The sequence below is a fragment of the Vombatus ursinus genome, unplaced genomic scaffold (assembly GCF_900497805.2).
Source record: "Vombatus ursinus unplaced genomic scaffold, bare-nosed wombat genome assembly UNPS02014825.1, whole genome shotgun sequence".
NCBI lineage: Eukaryota > Metazoa > Chordata > Mammalia > Diprotodontia > Vombatidae > Vombatus > Vombatus ursinus.
Window position 1 is genome coordinate 10604800 of NW_020954603.1, and position 26681 is coordinate 10631480.

Sequence of the window (26681 nt, forward strand, 5' to 3'; positions counted from 1 at the left end):
CCTTCCCTTATTTTTAAGTGACGGGAATATATGGTTGCCCATATTTTTCTGTTAGCAATCTTATTGATGAAATGATTTTAGTTCTTGATCATTGTCTAATTTGTGCGTTATTTCAATTGACATTCGTAAAATTAAAAAAAAAATTGCTCCATGGCCATTTCCAAAACACGTCTATCTACACAAAATTGGTATCAGTCAACCAGGAATAGCACATTATGTCAGTGAGAAACGTGGAGTTCAGTGGCCAGATAATCAATACTTACTCTGTTACTTAATAGTTTCTTGTTTAGAATAAGTAATCTAACAGACATGGCTAAATATCAGGTTCTGTCTTGGAATAATAGGACTCGTAAGTGTCTTAAAAATCAAAAGCTTCTACAGGGACATTTAACTGTCTTACTTGTTTTATTCTCCTTCATTGCCCCAAGTCATCTTCTAGTTCTGGTTTAGATTCTGGTTATTTTGGGCCTAAGATGAATTATTTCTTACTTCCCCTGGGGGCAGAGAGTGGGGGGAAGAGGAAGAAGAACAATCACTAAAATTCTTTAAAGTGGGGAAGGGCAGGCAAAGTAGTGTCACCTTATTAATGCTGTTACTTACATATTGTGCATAATCACAGTGCTTTGATGTGGCCTAGTGAGTGCAGGATTCTGAAAGATCAGAAGACCTGGGATGTAGGGCACATACCTTCTCTCCTCTCTGTAAAATGAAGGATTTCAATGAAAGGATTTCTGATGTTTCTTCTAGCTTTAAATCTGTAACACACTGTTTAGGGTCTCAAAATGTTTTGTACCTCTTACATCAATAGTAAGATTCTGCTAGTAGTTTTTAGGGAAGGAGACGTAGAATTGTTCCCTCTTTAATATTCCATTCAAGAAATTTTACCCTTGAAAAAAGCTATACGGAGAGGTTAGATAGCTTGCCTGATAAAACTTAGACTGTGTGTTACTGTCATTATTTTCCCAAATCAACACTACCAGTTTGGTGTGCAGACACCAATCTAATCTCTCAGCCTCATTGTCATCTGTAACATGGAATCATAGTAAGACCTATTTCAGAGGGTTGTTATGAGGATCCAAGTGATGAACCATATATAGGAAGGAAAAAAGGAAACAAGCATTTGTCCACTCTGCACTAGGTACTCTGCTTTGTAAGTGCTTTTCAGATACCTTGTATAATCCTTACAATAACCTTAGGGAGTAGTTCTGGGCACACCTTAAATAAATATATAAGTGAAAGTTAATCTGACAAGATAAATTTTGTTCTTTTGCTTTTATATTTTAAGAAGATTAATAGGCAGTCAGTGTTACTAAAATGATTTTTCAAGTTGTTAGCTGTGTTTAAATACCTGGTGTATATGCCTAGAAGAAGGGTGGGGGTGTGTGTGTGTGTGCGCGTGTGTATTATGTTTAAATTCTGAGAGTAGGTACATGAACTGCTATAAGAAATGTAATTCTTATGTTGTGTCAGGTGCATATAGACCCAGTTTTACCTTATCCAGAAAGAATAACCCTTGTAATAAACAAATGTGATCAAGCAAAATAAATGTATACGTTGGCCGTTTGTAAAAATGAACACCTTGTTTGGCAAGTACAGTTAGCCACATCTTGTTTAGCTATTTGACTTTGACCTTCAGATATATGGTGAACAACCATGTTTCCATTCCTCCATTTTTTTTTGTTTTTGTTCTTAAAGGGCAAATTTATTACATTTTAAAAATAACATTCACCCAAAAGAGCATTTCTGTGTACAAATTTGAATAGAAAGAGAGACTTGGTTGTATCTTATGCTTCAAATTTATTACATGTTTTATTACATATTTTTTAAAAAAGGATTATAAATTCAACATGATGTTTATAAGCTGTCCCTACTTATCTGTGCTTCTTTCTCTTTTGTATATTTTTAAAAATGCTTTGATGACTCTCATTTCTATGTTTATAACGTGGCCCCTTCCTTTGTTTCCTTAACTACCCCGTATCTACCCCACAATCCAATCACATTGACCTCCTTTCTTTCACAAGACATTCCATCTTCCAACTATACATTTTCACTTGCTGTCTTTTATGTTTGAATTGAGCCTTGAAGGAGGCTAAGGAAGGCAAAAGGCAGAGGAAGGATTGAACTGTCTCTGCCTCTTGGCTTCCTTGGCATCTTTCAGCTCTTGACTAGAATCCAAAGTTTCTTAAGAAGCCTTTCTAGATCACCTTTAATACTAGTGCCTTTCCACTGAGACTACCATTATCTTGTACATATTTGTTTGCATGTTGTCTCGCCCACTTGATTGTGACTTCTTTGAAGACAGGGATGGCTTTTTGCCTTCCTTTGTATTCATAGAGCCTGCTCAGTGCCCAACCCACAGTAAGCACTTAATAAACACTGACTTGCCTTGCATTTCTTTCCCTGAATCTCAGATATTAATAAGTTGGGGTTTTAAGAAAAAATTTAAAAACTGAGCATGTTAATTCAAACACTTTCCAGCTTATCAATTCAAAATTTCGTTTTTTTCATTAGTGATTTGGAGCATTTTCCCATGTGTTCCTAATAGTTTAGGTTTTTAGGTTTTTCATTTTATCTACTGTAAGTCTATGTCCTTTATTTAGTCAAGAGTTCTTCTTCCCCTTTCCATTGTTGTGAAAGATTTCTCTTACCTTCTTCTAATTTTCAAAGAAAAGGAGGCAGGCAAGGATGAGACTTTTGAATGAGATAGTGGGAGAGCTTGCTTTTTTTTGATGGACCAGATAAATATCCAAGAAATGCCTCTTTTGTCCTTTTCTTTCATTTCAGAGCCACTACCTTGGTGCAGTTCCTCACCTCACGCCTGTACTATGGCAGTAACCTTCTGGTTGCTGTCTCTATCCCAGATCTCTTCCCATTCCAATTCATTTTCCACTCACCTGCCAGACATTTTCTTAAAGGACAAATTCTAATGACTTACCTTCATGATCAAATATAAAATGCTCTATTTGGCATTTAAAATCTTTCACGTCCATGGTGTGCCATCCTACCATTCTAGTCTTCCTACACTTTACTTAACTCCACATACTCTATGATAGAACAAGATCAGTCTATTTCTTCTTCCTTCTGCTTGTCACTCGGCTCTTATCTGTGCCATTTCCTTGGCTGCCCTCCATTTCTGTAATTGAATCCCTGCTCTACCCCTTGCCTTTTCTGGCCTCCTTAAAGGCTCAGTTCAAATCCTTCCTTCTGTAAGAAGTCTTTCTTTCTTTTGTCTACAATTACCTTCCATTTATACTTTATGTATTTTGTGTGTGTGTAATTATTTTATATTGCCTTGCAGATTTAAATGTGAGCATTTTGAGGGTAGATTTTTTGTTTTTGCCTTTCTTCATATCTCTATTAGCATAGTGCCTGGCGGAGATATGTTTTTGTTGATGGATTTTTAAAACTCAGAAAACTAGCTGAGCAATATTTTGAAAAATGGGCTAAATTTTATTAAGAATGTTTTTTTGAATCTACATGTGATTTTTTTAACAAAAGGATAAAGAGAGGGATAGCAGCTTTTATTTTCATTACTATCAAAATATTTTAAATCCTGTACCCACTGCCACTTATCTATTTTTATTTACAAATGTGAGCTATAGTCAGTATTTTTAAAAATTGCAGTTAATGTATAAAAAAGGCAACAACATAGTGTATTCCTTTTGTTTATCATGACAGTCAGCTTCCAATATATTCAGGGTTTACCATAGTTATGTTAGTATCATATTTTCTTTACATTTAAAATTAATTTAAACCAAATATTTACTCAGTATTTTCAAAAGAAGTTCATAATTTGCCTTTGAAATTCTTTTATATTGCTATATCCTGGAAGGAAAGGGAGATAAAAGTGAGAAATAGAAATAAAGATAACATATGAAAACATTTCTTAATGTAGTGATCAAAAAAGTACTAAGATTTGAGGCCAGTTTTTATTTTTTGTTCATTTTTGTGTCAGAGTATATAAACATTAGCACCACTATTCTCTTTACCATTATTTGTCTGTGCTGAGACTTTAGATTTTTTTTTATCAATACAAGAAGATTTATATGGATATTTGCTCTATTCAGTATGATAAAATTTGTGTACTTTGCAGTTTTGGGCAGGAAAGCTGATCTTTAGTGTTCCTTTTATATTCTTCAACTCTCCTTAACACTTTTCATTTTAAATACCTAACTAAAATCAACCAGACTTCGCAACAGAATCTTACAAATAAATCATAGGCACACACACAAAAAAGATAAAAGGTGTAGCATTGATATGTATATTCCATTTCTTCTTGGTAGTAAGCATCTGTTTTTACCTGTTAGTTTGCTAAAGGGAGCCTGGACACATCCTTTATAATAGAGAAGAAATATCCAGCAAAATTAACCAGCATATTGTCTGACATGTTAAGGATTCTTCACCCTGGAAAGAAGCAGGAGTTAAGCCTTTTCGTGTCTTTTCTTTAGGGCCAGGCTTGGTCATTATACCTACACTCCATTCAATTTGAATTTTTTTGTTGATCTTTTCATTTACATTGTGTCATTCATTGGGTTTATTGCTTTCCTAATTCTCTGTTCTTCACTTTATGCTGAACTTTCCATACCTCAGTATTCTTCATTTTCATTGTTTCTTAGTAAGCATACCATGTACCACTCTGCTAAGCACTGAAGAAATACTTTTGAGGAACTCTGAAACTAATGGAGAGGCAACATATAAACAAAAAAGCTATATACAGTATAAATTGGAAATAACCAGCAGGAAAAAGGCAGTAGAATTAAGAGAGATTGGGAAAGACTTCCTTGAGAAGGTAAGATTTTTGCTGGAATTTGAGGAAAGCCAGGAGACAGAGGTAAAGAGAGGAATGGAGAGGCCTGATCAAGGAACAGGGTTGGAGACCCAGTGTCACTGGATTGCAGAGTACCTGGGTGTGGGGAGAGGGGGATGGGAGGTTGGGGGTATAAAGTATAAGTACACCAGAAAGTTACGAAAGAGCGGACATGCTCGGTTATGAAGGAATTTGAACTCCAAACACAAGATAGTGTATTTAATCCTGAAGACAATGGGGAGCCACTAGAGTTTGTTGATTGGGGGTCGACATGGTTGGACCTACACCTTAGGAAAATCACTGGCTGAATAGAGAATGCTTTGGGGTGGGGAGAGATTTACCCTCAGAGGGTTGTAAGACACCTATCATTAGTGGGCATTACCAGGATGAAGTGCCAGCAAAGGACACTTGAGAAGGTAGGAAAAGAACCATAGTCATGTCTTGAAAAACCTAGAGAGAACAGTATCAAGGAGAAGCAGGTAATCAACAGTGTCAGAAGCTGTAGAGAGATCAAGAAGGATGAAGGTTGAAAAACGGCCATTTAATTTGACAATTAAAGAAGTTATTGTTGACTTTGAAGACAACAGTTTCAGAGGGATGATGATGTAAATCAGATTTTTGGGAGTTAAGAGAGTGAGAGGACAGGAAGTGGAGAGACCTTTTATTGACTGCCTTTTCAAGATGTTTCGGCAAAAAAAGTCAGAAGAGATATGAAATGATAACTAACGGAGATGAGGATGGAAAAAACATGGGCATGATTGTAAACAGCGGCGAAGGAGTGTGCAGGCAGGGAAAGACTAGTGAAAATAAGTGGTTAAAGTAGGGATGACACAAGGGACAATCTTTTGTAGAATATGAGATGAAATAGGATCATTTGTACGTGTAGAGGGGTTTGCCTTGGGAAGAAGGAATGGTCACCTTGTCACGTGAGATAGGGGTGAAGGAGGAAATTAGCAGCAGAAGGCATTTTTAGTGATGCACGATGGGGAAGAGAGAAGAGGGAGCTTTGTGTAAATGCCCTCAGTAAGTTTTCAGCTGAGATAAGTGGGTACAGGGGAGCCATAGGAGGTTTGAAGAAGATTGAAAAAGTTTGGAAGAGTGGCTGTGGAAAGGAGAGTAAAACGGTGATTCAGTTAGGGAAGTGTAGGAGCAACAATGAAGGAAGGCTTAGTTGAAGTTACGTAGCATAAATTTGTAGTGGATCCAGTCAGAATGTTAGCAAAGGCAGCAAGTGGGCTGAGGCTTAACAGAGCACACTTTGTAATAAAACAGACAGAAAATTCAGTTGAACACTGTAGAGTGGAACTGGTTCACTAAGGGGTCACATGATGGGAGAAAGGGAGAGAGTGGCTAATGCAGTGTGATGATCTGGGAGAGAACTGAGGAGTCGAGGGATTGGAGGTCACAGTGTGGGTGAGGAGTACACAGGGTTTGGTACTGGAACGTGGAAGTGGAAAGTAAATAGATTGTGCTCGCATGAGGGAATTGCAGAGTTCATGAATGTGGAGGGTTTTACATTTGTGGATGATGGCAAGATTAGAGTTATGATTGACTGGTTGTTTATGTGTATGGCTGAGTTTGGGTGGAGGAGTAGGTCATGGGAAATGAGGTTAAGTTTTTAAGGGAGTATCAAAATTATGCTGACGTCCCATAGTAATAGGACAGGAATTAGGGAGGAAAGACTATCAGTCAGTTACTGAGATCATTAAGAAAGGAGGAGGCATGTCCAACTACCAGGATTTTGATTGTGTAGGAGATGTGAATTATATGGACTTAAAGGAGAAGAGGTACCTGAATGACTGTAGTAGGGGGGAGAACTGGAGAGTCTTTCAGCACTGTACTGGAACATTCTTTTTCTTTTTCCTTAACATTCCAATTTCTTATTTATTTTTGCCATTCTTTTCTTTTAAAATGTTGAGTTTTAAATTCTCTCCCTTCCCACCCACTGAGAAAGCAAGCAGTGTGATATCACTTATACATATGAAATTATGGAAAATATTTCCATATTAGCCATATTTCAGAAAAAAGCAAGATAAAATAAAGTAGGGGAAATGATATATCACTTTGCATTCAGGTTTCATTAGTTTTTTCTCTGGAGTTGTGTAACATTTTTCATCATGAATTCTTTGGAATTGTCTTGGATAATCATGTTAATCAGAGTAGCTGAGTCTTGTTGATCTTCATTACACCTTTGTTTGTAATGCATACCATGATCTCCCAATTCTTTTCACTTCACTTTGCATTAGTTCATAATAGGTCTTGCCATGTTTTTCTAAAACCACCCCATTCATCATTTCCTGCAGCACTATAGTATTCCATCACAATCATAAACTACAACTTCAGCCATGGGCATCCCCTCAATTTCCAATTCTTTATCACCATAAAAAGAGCTGCTATAAATATTTTTGTGCGTGTAAGTCCTTTTTCTTTGATCTGTTTGGGACACAGACCTAGTAGTGGTATTGCTGGGTCAAAGGGTATACACAGTTTTATAGCCCTTTGCGCATAATTCCAAATTGTTCTTCAGAATGCTTCAGTCAGGGACAACTAGGTGGCGCGGTGGATAGAGCACCGGCCCTGAAGTCAGGAGGACCTGAGTTCAAATCCAGCCTCAGACCAGACACTTACTAGCTGTGTGACCCTGGGCAAGTCACTTAACCCCAATTGCCTTTAAAAAAGAAAAAAGCAGAATGGTTCAATCAGTTCAGTGCTCCGCCAGCATTTTATTAATTAGTGTACCTATTTTCCCTAATCCCTTCCAGCATTTGTCATTTCTGATAGGTGTGAGGTGCTACCTAAGAGTTGTTTTAATTTGCATTTCTCTAATCAAAATCTTTTGCTGTTTATATTATATCCCATTTGTCATTTTGTTAAAATCACATGTAGACTCCTTTTAACTGTCCTAATAACGATAAGGTTCTTAGGAGTTAGATGTATCATCTTTCCATATAGGAATGTAAACAGTTTTAATTTTATTGGATTTCTTGTGTTTATTCTTTCATGTTAAACTTTTTTATGCTTCTCTTGAGTCTTGTGTTTGAATGTCACATTTTCTATTCAGCTCTGATCTTTTCATCAGAATGCTTGAAAGTCCTCGGTTTCATTAAATGTCAATTTTTTTCTCCCCTCTGAATGATTATGATCAGTTTTGCTGGTGAGATGTTTAAAAAGGCCCGAGACATAGTTTCTGGGTAATTTAATAATTTTATTAATAAGACCAGCAGGTTATTAATAAAAGGATGATCATTTGGCCTTTTCTCTTAGACCAAAGACCCCTAATGACAGTGGGGTCACTGTTTATATGCCCTTTGAAGATGAAATGTTCCCAAGGGGTGCCTACTCAACTCTGCTTGGTTAATCAAATTGTAGGCGGGCTATGTTGGAATAGGAGACTTAGGTCACTCAAATCTTGGTTAAAGAGAGTCAATTTCCACATCACCTGTCTTGCTAATAAGGAGAACCAACATTGCCCCAGACTTGGCTGAGCAAATACAATGAACAGGAATATGCCTATTAGCCTAAACTTAGAATTTCTTTTACTGTCTAATGAATTCTTGGCCTAGGTAAATCTCTGAGAAGGATTTCCTACACTAGTTGGTTTCTGTATGAGGAAGTAGAAAAAGGGAAAACCTTGAACCCAATACAATAATTAGTTATTAAAAATAAGAGAAATATTCATTTCTCACACTGGGTAGATTATTCTTGGTTGTCATACTAGCTCTTTTGCCTTCCAGAATGTATTCCAAGTCCTCTGCTCCTTTAATGTGGAAGCTGCTAAATCTTGTATGATCCTGACTGTGGCTCCAAAATATTTGAATTGTTTCTTTTTGGCAGCTTTGACCTCGGAGCTCTAGAATTTGGCTACAATATTCGTGGGACTTTTCATTTTGGTATCTCTTCAAGAAGTGATCTGTGGATTCTTTCAACTTTCATTTTACCCCCTGGATCTAAGATGTTGGGGCTGTTTTAAAATTTCTTGAAATATGATATTTAGGCTCTTTTTTGATCAAGACTTTCAAGTTGTTCAGTGGTTCTTAAATTATCTCTCTTTGATATATTTTCCAGGTCATTTGTTTTTCTGATGAGATATTCCGCATTTTCTTCTATTTTTCATTCTTCTGAATTTGTTTTGTTTCTTGATATCTCATGGAGTAATGAGCTTCTACTTGCCCAATTCTAGTTTTTAAGGAATTGTTTTCTTCAGTGAGCCTTTGTACTTCTTTTTCCATATGACCAATTTGGCTTTTTAAGGAGTTCTTTTGTTCAGTGAATTTTTGTGCCCCCTTTACTATTTGGCCAATTCTGTTTTTTAAGGTGATATTTTCTTCAGTATTTTTGGTGCTTCTTTTACCAAGATGTTAATTATCTTTTCATAATTTTCTTGCATTTATCATTTCTTTCCCTAATTTTTCTTCTATTACTTAGAGCTCTTTCTTTAACTCTTTCAGGAAATCTTGTAGGACTTGTGTCCAGTTAACATCTTTCTTTGAGACTTTTTGGGTAGCTATTTTCCCTTGTCTTTTGAGTTCGTGACTTGGTCTTCCTTGCCACTGTAGTAGTTTTTTATGGTCAAGTTTTTTTTTTGTTGTTGTTTGCGGATTTTTCCAGTCTATTTTCTTGACTTTGAACTTTACATTGAAGTTGGGCTCTGCTCACCTAAGAGTGGGGAGCCACTGTCCCAAGCTTCAGTCTTTTTCATGTTGCTATATTCAAATCTAGTTCTGAGGAGGTCTTTAAGTTTTCAGGACTTTCAGGGTGGTGTGATCCAGGGAGAGGTATGGTCACTGCTGATCTGGTGTTTACCAAGGAAGGGCCCTTGCTCCCCTGCAGCTGCAAGTGCTAGCATTCCTCTTGGTCTTGGAACTGGGATCAGGGACTAGCCATGCTTCTCTTTATCCTGGAATTGCAATCCAGAACTGTGTGTGGGCAACAGAGTCACCAGTCATTGCCAGCTGTATCTAGTGCCAGAAGAGGGTCCCCATACTCTCTTTTTGACTATTTATCTAATCCCTTTCCCATCTCTGGGCTGAGAACTCCTGAAGCTGCTACAAGGGCTGCCATTGTGACGTGTGTGGGGGCTTCCAGACAGGTTTCTGCCCCAGTGTTACAGACTTTTCCTGCTAGCTTCTTAGATGTTTCTTAGGCTGGAAAAATGTCACATTTCCACCTTCTCTTGGCTCTGTCACTCCAATATTTGATTTGTGGTGTTATCTTAAAGTTGTTCAGAGGTGGGGATATTGGGAGAGTCCATCTAGGTGGCTGTCCCTCATCCACCATCTTGGTTCCTTCTCTACTATAACATTCTGTTAGGTTCAAACTATTTACTCCCATTTAGCCATTACCCAGTTGATTAGCATCTGCTTTCTTTCCAGGTCTCTACTGCCCCAAAACATGTTGCAATAAATATTTTGGTTGTAGTATATAAAGCCTTTTCTTTTGGTCACTGATCACAAACAGTGTCTGTAATGTTCAAAACACAGTGTTGAATACTGGGCACCAATAAAATTCAAACACTGAATCCTTCAGGAAAGATTTCCTGGAGGAGACAAAATTTAAACTAAATCTTAAAGAAAGGGAAGAGATAGGGAAGGAATATATTTCAAATATGGAGGATGGCATGTGTGAATAAGTAGAAGTTGGAGAAGGATTGCTGAATTCAAGGTGACTGAACTTTTGAGTGCACCAAGGGGAAAGAATGTGTCTTAAGTCTGAGGAGGCCTGGGTAGGCCCTTACTAACAACTCTTCTGCCATAAGCCAGTCACTTAACCTCTCTAATCCTTAGATCCTTTATCTGTAAAATAGGGATACGAACCTGCAAGTAAGAACTACCTCCTAGGTTTGTTGAGAAGCTCAAATGATTATGTGTGTAAAGCACTTGGCAAACACACTAGGTTTCTCAGTAATTCCAAGATTAATTAATTGTTATGAATATTAATTATTATAAAGATCTTCCTCTTCAGATGGATGGAACACCAGAAATTTGATGGCTCTTGAGAACACCTTGTACACAAGAGAGTCTCCTCTATAGTTTTATGTAGTAAAGGTCATCTGGCTTCTGCTTGAAGATTTCCATTGAAGGAGAACCTGCCACCTCCGTCCTGCTTTTGAACACTGGTATTTGTCCAGAAATTTCCAAGAGGTAGTGTGGCGGAGGGCAGAGGTGTCACATTCCACAGATAGAGTTAGGAAATATTTAACAAAGTAAATAAAAATACAACATAAAGATGCTAATTTGAGGTTTTCTAAGTCAGTATGCAGCCTGGGATCCTTTTGTTTGAATTTAACAACACTGGTATGGGGAACACAATGCTGGACCTAGAATCAGGAAAACCTGAGTTCAGATCCACCTCAGTCACTTCACCTTTCTGGGCCTCAGTTTCTCCATGTTTAAAATGATGTGATTAGTTGCGATATCTAAGATTTCTTCCATCTGTCGTTCTGTGACCTTAGACTCCTTTCTCCTGGTTCTATTCCGTAGGGCCAAAGAGAATAATTCTGGATGTTTTTTCCACATGACAGCCCTTCAAAAAATTAAACACAACTGTCCTGTAGCACTCCCAACCATCCCAGTTCAGGCTTTTCTTCTTGGTTAAACACTCCTGATTGACTTTCAGTGCCCTTTCCTTTATCAGTGGCCTTCCTAAATTGAGGGGCCCGGAAATGAATATGATATTGCCAGTGTGATGTGACATTAGCATACAGCAAGACTGTCTCTTTTTAATCCTAGAAACTATGGCTTCTTAATGCAGTCCAAAATCTCATTAACTTTTTTTTTCCTGCCATATTACAATCTGGACTCATTGAACTTGAAGTCCACTAAGACCTCTTTTCATATATCTGATTTCATTTAGAAACCAAATATAAGATTTACATTTCTCCCTATCTGTTTTCATCTTACTTGATTAACCTGTCAGGATATTTTGAGATATTGACTTTGTCATACAGATGGTTAGCTTTCCTTCTCAGCTTTGTGGCATCTGTAAATTTGATAAGCATGCCATCTGTGCTAATAGAATATAGGCTCCTTGGGAATGAGGATTCCCCTCTCCCCCATTTTTTGTATTATATCCCCAGTGCCTTAGTAGGTGCTCAATAAATAAATAAATAAATAAATAAATAAATAAATAAATAAATGCCTATGGTCCTCTGCTCCCAACCCCCATTGCCCTGACTCATAGGGAACTACTGTGCTAAGTCTGGCAGTAACAAGTAATGCTAGTTTACTAATAACCTGTTTATTAATCAGCAGTCTAATTTGCTGATCAAAAAATCTATCAGAAGGACATCCCTGAGCTTTTTCCTACATACTTAATGAGTATTTTATCATCTGAGTTTCTTTAACCTAGGTTTTAGTTGTTTAGTTTTGATTTAATTCTCTAATACTGTATTGAATTTTTCTATTTCATTATTTAGAATGCCTTTCAGAGGAGAAATAAGAAATTGAATAGGTGATAGGTTGAAGGCAATGACTAACATGCAGTTTATCAATGGTAGTTTTTCGTTGTACTAAGTTATATTTTCTGTTAGTATGGTAGTTGACAGTTGATAATTTTATCTTTGGTGACTTTACGAAGTATAAATCAATTCCCTGGAAGCTAGGTTGTGATTGATTTTTCACACACACACACACACACACACACACACACACACATGTCTCTCAGCTTCTCTTAACTACAAGTCTGGTAAGGTGGCTGAAGAAAAGCTGTGAGGGTAATGGGAGTAGGGGCTTCTCCTCAGTTATTTACTCTGTATTATGGCTTTTGCTCTGAAGGAATTGGGTTGGAATTTCCAGTCAGATTATATTGAAAGACCAGTAACATGGATTTTATTTCTCTTTCTTCCCATATTGTGCTTTTCATTATTTCTTAATTAGCCTTTTGGTAATCTGTTAGGGAAAAATTCCAAATTATGAACTAACAACTCCTCTTCTTTTTCTTCCTTCTTCCTTCCCCGCCATGTTAAATCTTGATTCCTTAATAAAATTAAGTTGTATTTTGTAACCTTTATTTTTGTCTTAAAAACTACAAAGGAAAGTAAACTGCTGCTCCCTCCTTTCCCTTTCTTCCTGCCCCCATATAGAACTAGTGTACCAAGTTTAAACAACTAAACTATAATTATGGTATGGAATTCAAATTAATTACTCTTTTTTCTTTATAGTTTAAAATTTTCTTTAATTTTTCAGAGAATTGTGAGATATAGTGAATGTAATAGGAATCCAATTCAGTCTTAATGGTATTGTCCAATGGTAATTTTTCTTAGAAAGAAGAAAGCAGAATTGGACATTAGGATCATATATAAACAGTCATAAGAGGATCAGTCTTAACTATGATAATAGGCTAAATAAATGACTCACTGATAGTAGTTATTCAAAAGATTTTTTATTATATAACTTATACAGTAAATTGCTGGCATGAATAATCATGTGGAAATGTCTGAAAAATGCAATACTACAAGTTTTTTTTTTTTTTGAGTAATTTGTCATGCTAATGTAGAACCAGTAATGTGGTTTGGCTTTTGTAGAAGGAGAAAATAAATACAGACTTTTTGTTATTACATATAGAATAAACTTTAATAATATTTGCTTTTTAAATATATGGAGTATTGAGTCTTTTTTCTCTCCTTTTTTTAGCCATAGATAGTAAGCAAAAGAAGTCAAGATCAAGATCTGGAAGTAAGAAAAAAGTACTGCCGTTACCTCATGGTGCTGATGATATTTACATTCTGCGATGCAGGTGTGCTTTTGCTTTGCTCCATCAGTTAAAAAAAATTTTTTAACAAAGATAAATTATTTTTAAGGAAAAAATAATGCACTTGAAAGAAAGTAGTTAGTTAATAAGGACAGTATACAAAGTTTCTGACTTGAAAAGAAAAAGAAAAGCAAGAAAGACAAAATCTTGTTTTTTAAAGTTTGTCAGTAACTTGGATAATTTGATCTCAGAACATACTTGCCCATAGTGTGATATTACAAATGGAAGGTAGATTCCTAGACTGGTTCCTCAATCCTTACTTTTAACCCATAATATTTCTGAAATAGAATTCATTGAAGATCTAAGTTGTATACATTTTGTGTTATGGTCTAGCCCTGGGAAACTATCACTTAGAATATTGTTAGAACTATTTTTTACATTTTAAAAACTGTATTCCATAATCTAATAGAAGATAATGGAAACCTATTTTTATCCCCCAGATTTTCTTGAATACCCTTTCCTATGTCCTGCCTCCTGACAATGATGGAGGGCAAGAACTCTTGAGAGTGGGATGTTGGAATCCTATTTCGTTGGGCATGTGTTGTGGTTCTGTTCCCACATCCTTTCAGGCACAGTTCAGAGTGGTCATTCAATTTTGATATGTATGGGTCATTTGTATTTGAGGAGTTTGGCATGCTGAAATTTAGACTTAGAATAGTTATGAAGTCTTCTCTCATACCCAGTACAAAAGTAATGTCTCACTGGAATTGTCCTCGTGCATTTTAAATCTTCCTTTTGCTCCATCCCATGCTACTTCATATGATATTTGTTTATTTGTCATATCTTGCCTGTTATATTATAATTTCCTGGGGTGGGGGTGGGGGAGAATGACTTGTGTATATTTTTCTTCCTTATATACACAGCACGTCTTTGTAGAGTAATTTCCTTCATGCATTTAAAATTTTTTTAGCTAACTTCTGCCTTCTGAAACTTTAGAAACCATTTGGGTTAAGGTTCTCTTAGTACTGTTCTGTTTCATTATGTTCCTTGGTTTGATTACAACTGACCTTAACTGAAGATGATTGGTATTGGTGATGAGACTATTTTGAATATCTTGTACACACAGGTTTTGTGGCCTGGTCTTTCGAGGACCGTTGTCTGTTCAGGAAGACTGGATCAAGCACTTACAGCGACATATTGTGAATGCTAATCTTCCACGGACTGGAGCAGGCATGGTAGAAGTCACATCACTACTTAAAAAGCCTGCTTCTATTACTGAAACTTCATTTTCTTTATTGATGGCAGAAGCAGCATCATAGAACAAGGAAACCTTTTGAATCACAAATTTGAATTGGATGTAAATTTGAAATACTTTGTCATTTTTTTTTAAAGTTGCTACATTAAATTATCTGTTTATAAATCCTAAAGCAGGAAAACGGGGAAAGTGAATTACAGTGACATCAGAGCAAATTGAGTACTTTAAAGCAGTTACAGTAAGTAGTCTTTATATTTTATATAGGGTGGAAGATGTGTTTTTAAGGTTTACTAAGTTTTTGTCACTTAACTAACTGTGTCCAATATCAATAACAAGATCATTACACGTAAGCAGCCATTTATCAATTTGTTGCACATGGGTACTTAGAGACAGACTTTATTGAAAAATTATGTTCTCTGCAGTGTTACCAGAATCACAGCTCTGTTTTTCCCCAAAAAAAGGACTTGCATAGTAAAATAAGATATTATATTTTGTTTGTATGTATGTAGTGTTTTGTACAATACCAGGAACTGCTAACTAAATTCACTCAATTTAGGGCATTAAATATCATGTACTTCATAGTTTAAGAGACTGTTCACTCAGATAGGGCAATGAGTACTATTCTATCTAGATGTGTAAGTGTTTTTTAAAAAATGACATGAAAAGGTTTTTTTTTTGTACTAAAAGTGGAGGGAGATTTGTTTAAACAAATATTTCTAAAAGAAATATGTACATAGTACTGGAAATTATTTGTGGTAAGGAAATATTCTTTACTCCAGTTGCATTTCTCAGACAATAAAGTGGTGCATCCATGCTACCTCCTACTTTGTCAACAAAGATGCTATTTACCCTTTACATTTTTGTATCATAATAGATTGAAATCTAACTCTTTATTGCAAGACATCCTTTTGTTAACAGACTTGTTTCTTTTTTGATGTTTTACTTAAAATTTGACTTGCTTACAAGACGGTTTTGCCTCTTTACTACTTTATTTAACACTGTAGAAATGTACTACTAATAATAAATGATGCTCACTACACCATTTAGAATAGCTTTTTTCATTTATAATTTGTTCCAAATTTGATCATTTCAGCAAAATTTAATACATCAATTGAAATGTTTCTACATATGAAGAGAATGTTTACAACTTAAATTTTAGAACTTGTTTTGGATGTAATTATATGTACGAAAATTGTGTAACACTATGCTCATGCTAAGGACCGCCGTAATGGAATTACTGAAATAAATGTGCTGTGAGGATAGAAAATATGGTGCAGATGTCTTGGTCATGATAAATTGTGAATGTTTATTTACAGTGTTTCCAAAAGTGATCTAATTTTTATCCAGTAAATCAGATTTCTTTGCAAATACCAGTTTTTGTATTCAAGTACCATTTCATTTTATTCATATAGGATGGCTAATACTGTAGTTAGACCAAGGATATGCATTGATACTTTCTTTATTTGTAAATAAAACAGTTAAAATGAGGTGTATTTTGGTAGAGTATATACATACCTCACTGCCAGTGAAATTGCTTTCTTATGGTATATCTCCTTACCAGAAAAATCTCTAAATAAAAAAACGTTTAAAGAAATATAAATGTCTATAATTTGAAGCATTTCTTATTTTCAGTAGTGTAAATCAGTTCATTTGAAGTTTTCTTGATTTAAACTGGATACTCATTAATTCTAAATGAAATAAATTTTCATAGTTCACCATTCTTCTGGAAGAATCATTGCATTGATGATTAATTACAAAATAATATAAGGAAAGTTTTTATTGAACTTGAAAAAGTGAATACTTTATTTCTCTCCATAATCTAATCCTGGCATAGCATCAGTTTACTTACTTGTAATATGAAAGGTTTGAGCTGCTTTTTTTCATCCTACCATACTGTGGGTCTGTGGTTTTGTTTCTTTCCAAATCAGGCCTGAAAACCAGAAGCTATATCTTCCTTTTCTGGGTTGCTTTTTTAAAAAACGGAATTGATCTTTATTTTATAGAATCATTCGATCTCTAATTATTTCTCTCTTCAGATTCAAAAATAAACACTTAAATAGATTTGAGGAAATTAAGGCCAGTAGAAATAGAACTTAAAAATAAACTGCCATTTATCATGATAGTTATATAGACTTAAAAAAAAAATCTAATTAAGAATATGTTTAGCTGTACCAGGATTTAAGTATCTAACAAAAATAAAGTACATTTTCATCATTTGGCCCTTAATTGAGATATTGGCAAATGCCTTCTAAATTTGCACAAGCACTTCATCCCTAGACCTGTATGGTTTTTATTCAGGTGTGGCCAGTTTTCTTTCAGAGAAACTTTATAGTATAGTGGGAATAGTACTGGACTTGGCATCCAGAGCAACCACAATTCCCTTTTTGCCTCTGGCACCGAGGGTCATAATATAAATTGTAGTTTGGAAAGAATCTCAGAGGTCGTCTCTATCCCCATCTCCTTACCCATGGTCACACAACTGAGGAGATGAAGATATATTCAGCGTGATTCTTGGTAAGAAGACTATTAGCAATTGAGGAAATCTGGTTAGGCCGCATAAGGAAGTGATATTTACACTGAGTTAGGAATTCCTGGAGGTGGTGGAGGTTAAAAGGGAGCACCTTTTAGGAATGAGAGACAAGCAGTTTATGTAGTGGTATGAGGAACAGAGGTGGAAGAAGGCCACAGAGGCAGTGTTTGAAGGAAAGCAATGTGGATAAGTCTGTGAAAGGCAGACAGAACTGATTAAAATTGTGAAAAACCTTAAGTACCTAACACAGAAGTTTGTGCTTTTTTTTCCTATAGACAGCTTGAGTAGGAGAATAATGTGATTAAATCTATGATTTAGGAATTTCCATTTGGTAATTGGGTAGAGGGTGGATGATTAGGGCAGAGACTTGAAACATCCAGGTCAGTTTGCAACCAACGAGGCAAGAGATGAGCCTCATATAGGGTGATGGCCATCAGAGCAAAAGAAAGGGAGATAAATGTGAGAGATACATGGAGGTAGAATCAAAAGGACTTAATAATTGATTGCCGTGAGGCAGAAGAGAGAGGGATAAATTGAGTATGACTCTGAGGTTGGAAACCTGGGTGATTGTTGAGATTTGTGGTACCCTCAACAGAAATGTTGAAGTTCAGAAGATTTGTTGGAAAAATTGAATTCTTTTGCCTTCTCCTCCCTCCCCCCCCCCTTTTAAACTCTGGCACCTGGTAATTTATTTCATTACAAACAGCGTGTAGCAATGGTTTTTTTGTTTGTTTGTTTGTTTGTTTCCTCTCTTCTTCTTTTTTTTTTTTCTGGTGAGACACTTGAGGTTAAGTGACTTGCCCAGAGTCACACAGCTAGTGAGTGTTATGTGTCTGAGGCTGGATTTGAACTCAGGTTCTCCCAACTCCCAGACCAGTGCTCTATCCACTGTGCCACCTAGCTGCCCCTGTTTCCTCTCTTCTGTAGTTTTATCGTTTCTATTATATTTGTTTCCTGTATATTTCTTTAAATACCTGAATCCCTTGGAAAGAATAATGAATGATACTGTACTAAGGTATCTAAAAGTTATTAATCCCTAAAGATTCTGAGGTTATAATTTTATAATTGTCAAAGATTCTATTGAAAAGTTTTAAGACAAGATTGTCAGTAGTAAAACATGTTCTTTAAAGTAAGTTATGTTTTGTTAAAATAAGGGTTTTTTTTTTGTTAAAATGAAAGGTGAGTAGTGAGCTTTTAATGTTAAAATGAGCAACATTTTAGAAATAATGTCAGAAAGTTACAAAGCCAAGGCATGACATCTGTTTGCCCTAGGCAGGATTTGAAAGTTGGTCCCTTTTATATGTTAATATACTTTTGTGGCTTCACTGTAATATTTGTGATTTATCATAAAACATATTTGGATTGAGGAAATTCGGTATTTTTGTCCTTTTAACTATGTGCTTTTAAGAGGAATATTAAAAAACCATCTTTATAATCAACTTTACAATCACTTCCCTCACCTTTGCCCCAGGCATGCTGTATCCCAGCCCCAAAATATTTGCCTAATTGTTTAGTGTATCACTGTTTTTCAGCACTGATTACAAAAAGAGAAACTCTAAAAACATGTCTGTGTCAAATAGTGATTTTACCTTTCCTGATATTGCATTAGAGTTAAACTTACACATCAAGAAATCTAGTGTTTTTTTATATTTGTCTGGCAGAATAAAAGATAATACTGACTGCCCCCAATCAATGGACCCTTATATCTGCCTTTAGTTATGACAATGGGCTTGATTAAAGATTAATTTTTTTTCTGAAGAAAGTATAGTTGACCAAATTGCTGTTTTGTTACCTTTTGCTCTAACTTCTCTGAAAAAATTTTTTCCAATAACCTTAGACAACCAAACCACACAGCAGTGAAGAATCTGTGAACTCGACAAGTCATGTCAATCATTCTGAGCCTTTGCGTCTTCATTTATGAAAGTTGGGCAGTATTTCAATCATCGTTTCTGAATTCTATTCAAGTGGACCAGTTATACTGAACTGAAGATTTGTGACAGTTTCATATCTTCATATTCTTAATCCTTGTTGGATCCGTTCATTTGTTGTTCCTTGTTTAACTGCCTTTTCCCTGTATACACATTGTTGATAATCTTTTGTGCTTTGCATACATGTCTCATTAGCAATGTGATTTAGCTTATTTGTGCATTCCAAACAGCTCCTCGTTGTTATTTTGAGTCTCCTGGAATTTTGGTTGTTCAGAGATTATATTCCATATGACATCCCTGGAAGAATATTGATGTTTTAAAAAGTTAGTTTTTGATCTTAGGGAACAGTTTGGGATTATTGAGAGGCCCCCTTAGCTGCTCAATTACAAGCCTTACCACTTTCTTCCTCTTGTTAAATTTTGGGCCCACTTCATTGTCTATCTGCCTTTTTCTATCAAGATATTTTTCCTGCTGTTTTTTGCATCCAACTTCATACCAGAGCTTGCACAGAGAGCTTTTATCATTCACTTTTTTATTCCTCTCTGAGTTGTTAGGCCAAACATTTTGACTAGTTTAGGATTTCATTCAGACTACTCTGTAGTCTGATTATCATTTAGCCCCAAAATATTGCAGTGTATGTGTCTAGAATATAAAGTAGAATATTACTTATTGTGGTATAATATTGTCAGGCAGTTTTCAATAAATGGGGGAAAGATATGTGGCTTTTTGGTAGTATTGGGGCACGAAACAAGTAAGAGAAGAAAAGGGATTGATTGTATCAGTATGCTTTCTTCCTAGTTTGTTCTTTGACCCCCTTCTTAAATGCTTTGAGGGGGCTATATCATTTTGAATAGAGTGTTAGATACTGAGAATCAAGAGCTGGGTCCCAGTCCTTAGTCTGATAACTAGGTTATTTGACTGTGAACAAGTAACTTCTTTTAAAACCCATAGGTAAATCTTTCAGACTATAAATTACAATTCTACCAATTTGATGGAGGGGTTCACATTCCATTAAGATCCTTCATGTTTCTAAGTCATATAACTTTAGTCACATGTAGCTTCTTACTTCATCCAATCCTATTCCTACATCCTGAATCTGCATTATGATTTGCCAATTGGTTTAATACTCCTAACACTTTAACGGAATGGTGTGACAAGAGTAGAAAATTGGCAAAACAGGTCTGTTCCCTCATTACTAATTGTATATCACCCATTTATGGGAGGATTGCTAAATATATGGAAGCTGTACAACTTGGTAAGAGAATGTTTTTTTGGTTGAATGGGGTCGTTGGTCTCTATTTTTTCTTGTTTGAGGGATAATAAATCTATTACATTTTTGTGCTTAAAGATACACAAATGATGTCTCCTTCTTTTGAAAATGAGGTGAAAACAGTTTCTAAGTACTGAGTGTTATAAAATAAGCTGCATGCCAGTCTACAATTGCTTTTGGACAGCTTTATAAATCAATTTGTTTGTATTGTACATTACTCAGAAGGTAGCAAAACTCCTTTTACATGATTTCTAATCATAAGTACTTGACATAATGCATGAAAACTACAATACTTTAATACATGTTCCATCAAGAAAAGTACAATATTTTGAAAAAATAACCCTGCAGGAGTACTGCTAAAAATTAGCTCCATGTTTATTTGTTTTTGTCTTTGTTATGTGTGCTCATTTAGTTTCCTAATTAATTTTTAAAATATTTGCCAAATGTTCTTAGCAGGTAATATTTATTACTATTCTGCTTTCCTTGTGTCCTGACAACAAGATGACCAAGCTAATAATTGAAAAGGTCTGTTGCTGTACCATTTCAGAATTGGAACATGATCCCCTAGAGGTGAAAGAACATTGTGTCTGAATGTGGTTTTTTAGATTTATACTTTTGTCATTGTTTTAATTTCATTGAGAAATACGTATGCACTGACAATAGCATTACGATTGAAAGCATCATTTATTCATGCTAACTTCCCACCCATAAGATAAATACAGATGAGGCCTTCAGTTTCTTCCGTCTTTTCATTAGGGGCCTCATGTTTCTCATGCACCTTTAAGGATCTCCCTTTCCTCTATTAGACATCTGCTACTCTCATATTTTCTCCTTGTGAGACAGCAGGCAAATGGCCTTCTCCAAGACCAAAGCCAATGTTGCGCTTTGAAAGAGCCATCAGGGGACACAGACAACCTGCCATGGGGTTGAGCACTTAAACGCTTCAACAAGAAGTGACTTCCTACTAAACCTAAGGTTTCCATATGGCCACAAGAGCAGAATTCCACCCCTATTCCTGATATTTTTATGGCATTTTTCTCGAGAGCATTTACATCTAGCTATGAATCTAGAAGGACAGTGTAATATCTTTGTATCCCTAGTTCCTAATTCATTGCATAGCCTGTACATAGTAGGTGCTGAATAAATGCTTGTTTAGTTGTCATTGATAAAGGGTCATACAACACTCAGCTGTGTTTTTTGTAGATGATCTCTTAAGTGTTTACAAAATATCCTCCTACGACACCAATCTTTTGAGTTTACTCAGAACTTCTCTGGAATGTATTTCTCGGGGTGGCCTAGCTTACCGTGGCCTTTGATCAGAAGGAGGCAATTGAGTGGGTAGGTTTCATAGAGTTAATGGGCTTATTTATCCTCTGCCCTCTTTAATTGGATACACAGTATGTTTGGTGCTGATTTATCTTACGCAACCATAGAATCTTAATCCAGTAGATTGGTGGAAATAATGTAATGATCATCCTGCCATTCTGTCTGTTTTCAGGTTTTCTCTGTCATTGAAGAATCAAAGAAAATAATGAAATGGTTCATCATCTTAGGAGACAAGATCAGAAAAGGTGGGGGATGGGGGAGTAGGAATCTTTATAAATGGCACTTCATTCCTAAGCCAAATTGAGACCTGACAGACTGATTAAATAGCTTTCTTTCTGCGTGCCATTTTTACTTTAACTGTTAATATGTTATGAATTTGCTGCTTTTAGATAGTAGCCCATTTTTGCTACTCCTACCTTTTTTTCCTTAAAATCTTAAAGTCACTTTATTCCTCTTTGCTGATTAATCCTAATTTTTCCCCCTCTCCTTTTACGTTTCTGATTTTACTTGACTTGGGCTCTTCTTGCTAGTGTTACAATGTCTCTCTTCAGATAAAGTGATTGAGATTGATAGAGGGAAGGACTGCTCCCTGCCCTAAACTGAAAGCATTATAACCTAGCCATAATTTTTATTGAAGTGTGAATATGCCTTCATTCTTACTGCAGTATGCCTTTTCCCCCTCCTAATGTTAACTAAAGTAAATCTACATTTATTTGGATTTCAAACAACAATAAAATCCTCCAGATTTCTTTGGAGGATATTGAGAGAGGTGGCATAGTTTGTCCTTTGTTGAGAGTCTAATAATAATTTCTACCATTTATATAATAATTTAAAGTACTCAAATTGTGGTATATATGTTATCTTATTTCATCCCCATAGCAACCCTATGAGGTAAGTGTTATATTATTTTCCCCATTTTACAGATAAGGAAACTGAGGCCGAGAGAGGTTAAATGATTTATTCGTTTTCACATAGCTAATAATGTATGAGGCAGGATTTGAACTCCAGGTTCCATGCTACACCCATTGTGCTCCCTAGCTTTCTCAAGTGACAGGTAAATAAATTTATATTAGGAATTATCTTTATGAACAAAATTACCTTTAAAGTTATTTTAATAGGCTTAATCCATATATCTTTCAATGTTCTCTAATTTTTATTCTTCTGGATAGGAGACCTGATACTTACGATAATGACCTTGAAGCTCTATACTACCTTAGAGTCCCTTCTGAATCACTCTCCTCCTAAGAAAGATTAAATTCAGTTTCATTAATAATATCATTAATTTATCTTATCCTTTCAAAACTTGTAATTTATATCTGGTATAAATGGCAACACTTAGCTAAACTGAAATTCATTGTGATTCAGCGGACATCCCTTTTCTAATCCATTGTGGATTAATGGAAGTTTACTTAAATTTAGAATCATGTCGGTATGTACTTTTACTTTTGATCAAATGTATATCTTTACTTTTTGCTTAACTTTATCTAGCATCAATATTTTTTCAGTGCTACTTTACCCTCACTATCCTTTCTACATCTTGTAGAGTTATTATGTACATTATATGTATATTATGTATATTATATTATGTATATTATATCTTTGGCTAAATCACTAGTAGAAACTCATGTACTGTACCAGTAGAAAGCTGGCTTGGGGCTCAGTATCTCTGGATTTTAATGAGAGATAATCGATTCTGGCCACATTTGTGTGTGCTGCACTGGCATTTTAATAACTTATTTCAAAGTAAACTTTATATAAACAGGTATGTGAAATTTTCTCCCTAAGATTATGTATTTTAATGTAAATATTTATATTATATATTTCAATACATTTAAACAATATTACTTTTTACTACTACTACTACTACTACTACTACTAATAATAATAATAATAATGTAACACTAGAAGCAACTTCTTCAAAAAATAAGAGATCATCCCATTTAGTAGATTTTAAATAAATTAGTTTCCAGTGATTCAGTATTCCACTATTCCTGGTTTGTTGCATTAAACACCTACTTTATGGTAGGTTATGCTGTCAAGCATACCAATATACAATGTTCTTCCTCTCTGCTAGCTTTCCTTCTTGATGAATAGAATTTCATTATTTTTTCCTTACTTCCTGTTCTATTCAGTTTTTTGAGTGAGGGAAGAGCCAGATAACAAACCATTTAGTGTGACTATTGTTTAAATAGCTAGTAAAATATTTTATTTTATAAAGTCTGGAAGTAGAGTTTTTAAGAACTGGGTTGATAGAAATTAAACATTTGATCAGTGATGTTTCTGCAATCTTGAATAGTTCATGGCTTATTAATGAATGCACTTGATCCATAACAGTCTTTATGTGAAATTAAAGAATTATTATTCAATTTTTATTTCGAAGGGAGCCAGATTATATAGACATACACCACAGATAACGAAATACAATCTACAGTCTTCCTTGTAGCATGATATTATGTGCTTAACATCTGGTACATTATTTTAAAAAGATATTCATAATTGAAAATGGTTTTTCCTTATATAATGAGTATTTCATTTCATTATATGTTGTCATTATTGGTAAACTATTGATTTGGTGTAATGCAAGCCTGTAGGATTTATAATTCTAAAAGTAACATGTGACCATTTTGGAAATATTGGCCACATGTAGCAAATATAAAAGGAGTTCATAAAAACATGAATCATTTTTCTTTTTCCCTTAGATTTCCCAAGATGTTTAGCTGCTATACTTGGAAAGGACTTGTCTGAGCTTTAGTGAAATTCACTACTTTTGCTAGTTTCTTATTTTTTGAACACTTCTACATAGGCTGAACAAATAGATTATATGAGGGCAAAGAGTTGCCCCAGTTCTTCTTTTGAGGGGCATTTCTAGGATATCCTTCCTCCACTGATGGTGTAGGGAGAAGCTCCCTTCCTGGGAAATGGCTTTGACAACTTCTCAGTGGTTTCTGTTCAAAAATTTTTGTCTCCTATCTGTCACAGGTAAAAAGTCATAAACTAAAAATGGAATCTTTTTCATTTACTATTAAAGTACAATTTTTCTTTGTCAGTGAGAAGTACATACATTCCAAAATATTTCATGTGATTTAGAAAAAGGTGACACTCTGTTCTCTGCAGCAGTTTAATAATATCAAAGATGACTACTATGGAGTGGTAATTATTCAGTGAAAAGTAACAGAAAATAACTAGTCTCAGGTAAAGAATTTGGCTCTGCTCCTAACCTAATTTATAAATATACAGAATAAAGTATTCAGAATTACACATCCATTTGAAAATAGAAAATAAAAAAATCTGGTGCCAATGTAATTTATCTTAATAAAATGCATTTTCTCCATACAACTATTTGTATCTAAAGTGGTTGGGATATACTTTGGCAAGGATAAAAGGCATAGCTAGTGGCATATCATATCACTGCATGGAGGCTAGCAATTAGAATGTAGCCAGACAAAATCACGAGGGGGTCTATAAATAAATAAAAGAAAGCCTTAATGTGATTTAAATACCGTGACTGAGTTGTATTCAGTGACAGCCTGGTCACCAAGTACAGTGCGACATCATGCTCTATAGAGATGGATTCCAGCAAAAGACTTCTCCATCAGCCATCTGGCCCCTGACTCTGTAAGTCCAGCTCACTGAATGACACATAACCCAGTGGGATGCACCAAATTTGCTTAAGCATAAGCACATCATCTTCTCATAACAAAAGCCTGAATATGACCCTAATTTTTAGTTACATGAAATTTCTTGAGGATAATAATAAAAACAAGATAATATCAAGGTACTCCATGTATACCCATAAGGCTCATTGTTCTTATTTTTTAAGAAATCCAATGAAACAATTTGATTTAAATATCAGTGTTAGCCTGAATTAAGAGGGCAGAAAGGTCTACCTTAAAAATTTACTTTTACATTAAAGAAGAGGAGAAAAAAAGACCTTGCCCTACTGTTTCTCTCTTCGGTATCATTAAGAACTCCAGTCTAGGTTTTTCAACAAATTCCTAAGCCTCAGAATTTTCCAGTTCACTAGATCTTAGGGAATCTGTGGGAAGAATATAGCAAATGAACTCTGTTTTGGAGTAACTTCCCTCCTCTCTCCTCTTTTTTTGGTTGTCTTTAAGAGATTTCAGATCCATTCCATAATAAAGGTAAAGAACAAAGAATGTTAATTGTATTCCTTCTTACAACTGCAGCTAATCATCCTAAATCCCTTTGAAAGGTATTGTTCCTTAGTTTTTCCTGTTGTCGTTTGTCTATTTTTCTGTTTCCCCAAGGACTACATTATTAAATATGAGTTTATAAATAAAAAGAAAAACATGCCAGAATATTCCCTCTTTACTGAAACCTTCGACATTATATAGTATACTGTTTCTTAGTTGCTGTTAAGCAGCTCCGTGAAATTACATTTTTATATAGTTATGCCTAGAAGAATGCTAGTGCTAGCTTCTACTTACTCAGAAGAGCCTATTATTAAATTTTTAATATGGCTGTTTACACCTTGGAAATCAGCAGACTAGTTTATCCCGGAGGAATGTACTAGAACCAGCCCTTGTTGGCACAGGAGAGTTTCCTAAAAGGTAGTTCCTCAGCAGTTTTCTAGGAACTCTCAAGCTTACATGGTGCTATTTCTGACATAGATGTTAGAAGAGTGGTACATGGAACTTGGTTTAGAAAACAAAACTTTAAAAATTCTTGCTCACTGATTGAGTAAGCAGGCAGTATCTCTAGAGGTAAGATCAGAAAATTTGCAGGATATCTTTGAAAGAAGAAAAGTGAAAAGCATTCTCTCGATATAGGCACAAAATAACTACAAAGGAAAGGAATATACTTGCCCTTGAAAAAATAGTATTGAAAAATGAGGAGGCTGTGAAACAGACATTTCA

The 26681-nt window shown here is 35.3% G+C and overlaps 1 protein-coding gene across 2 annotated transcripts in view; it reads left to right on the plus strand.

Annotated features, from left to right (window-relative positions):
- The window catches only part of ZNF644 (zinc finger protein 644), a 90875-nt gene extending 74531 nt beyond the window's left edge, over nucleotides 1-16344 (plus strand). For both annotated transcript variants that reach the window (XM_027838131.1, XM_027838130.1), the window contains 2 exons: nucleotides 13438-13540; nucleotides 14622-16344. In XM_027838131.1, the coding sequence (XP_027693932.1) occupies nucleotides 13438-13540; nucleotides 14622-14814 (296 nt within the window). In that variant the 3' untranslated portion in view covers nucleotides 14815-16344. The remainder of the gene's footprint in view (nucleotides 1-13437; nucleotides 13541-14621) is intronic.
- The last annotated feature ends 10337 nt before the right edge of the window (nucleotides 16345-26681 follow it).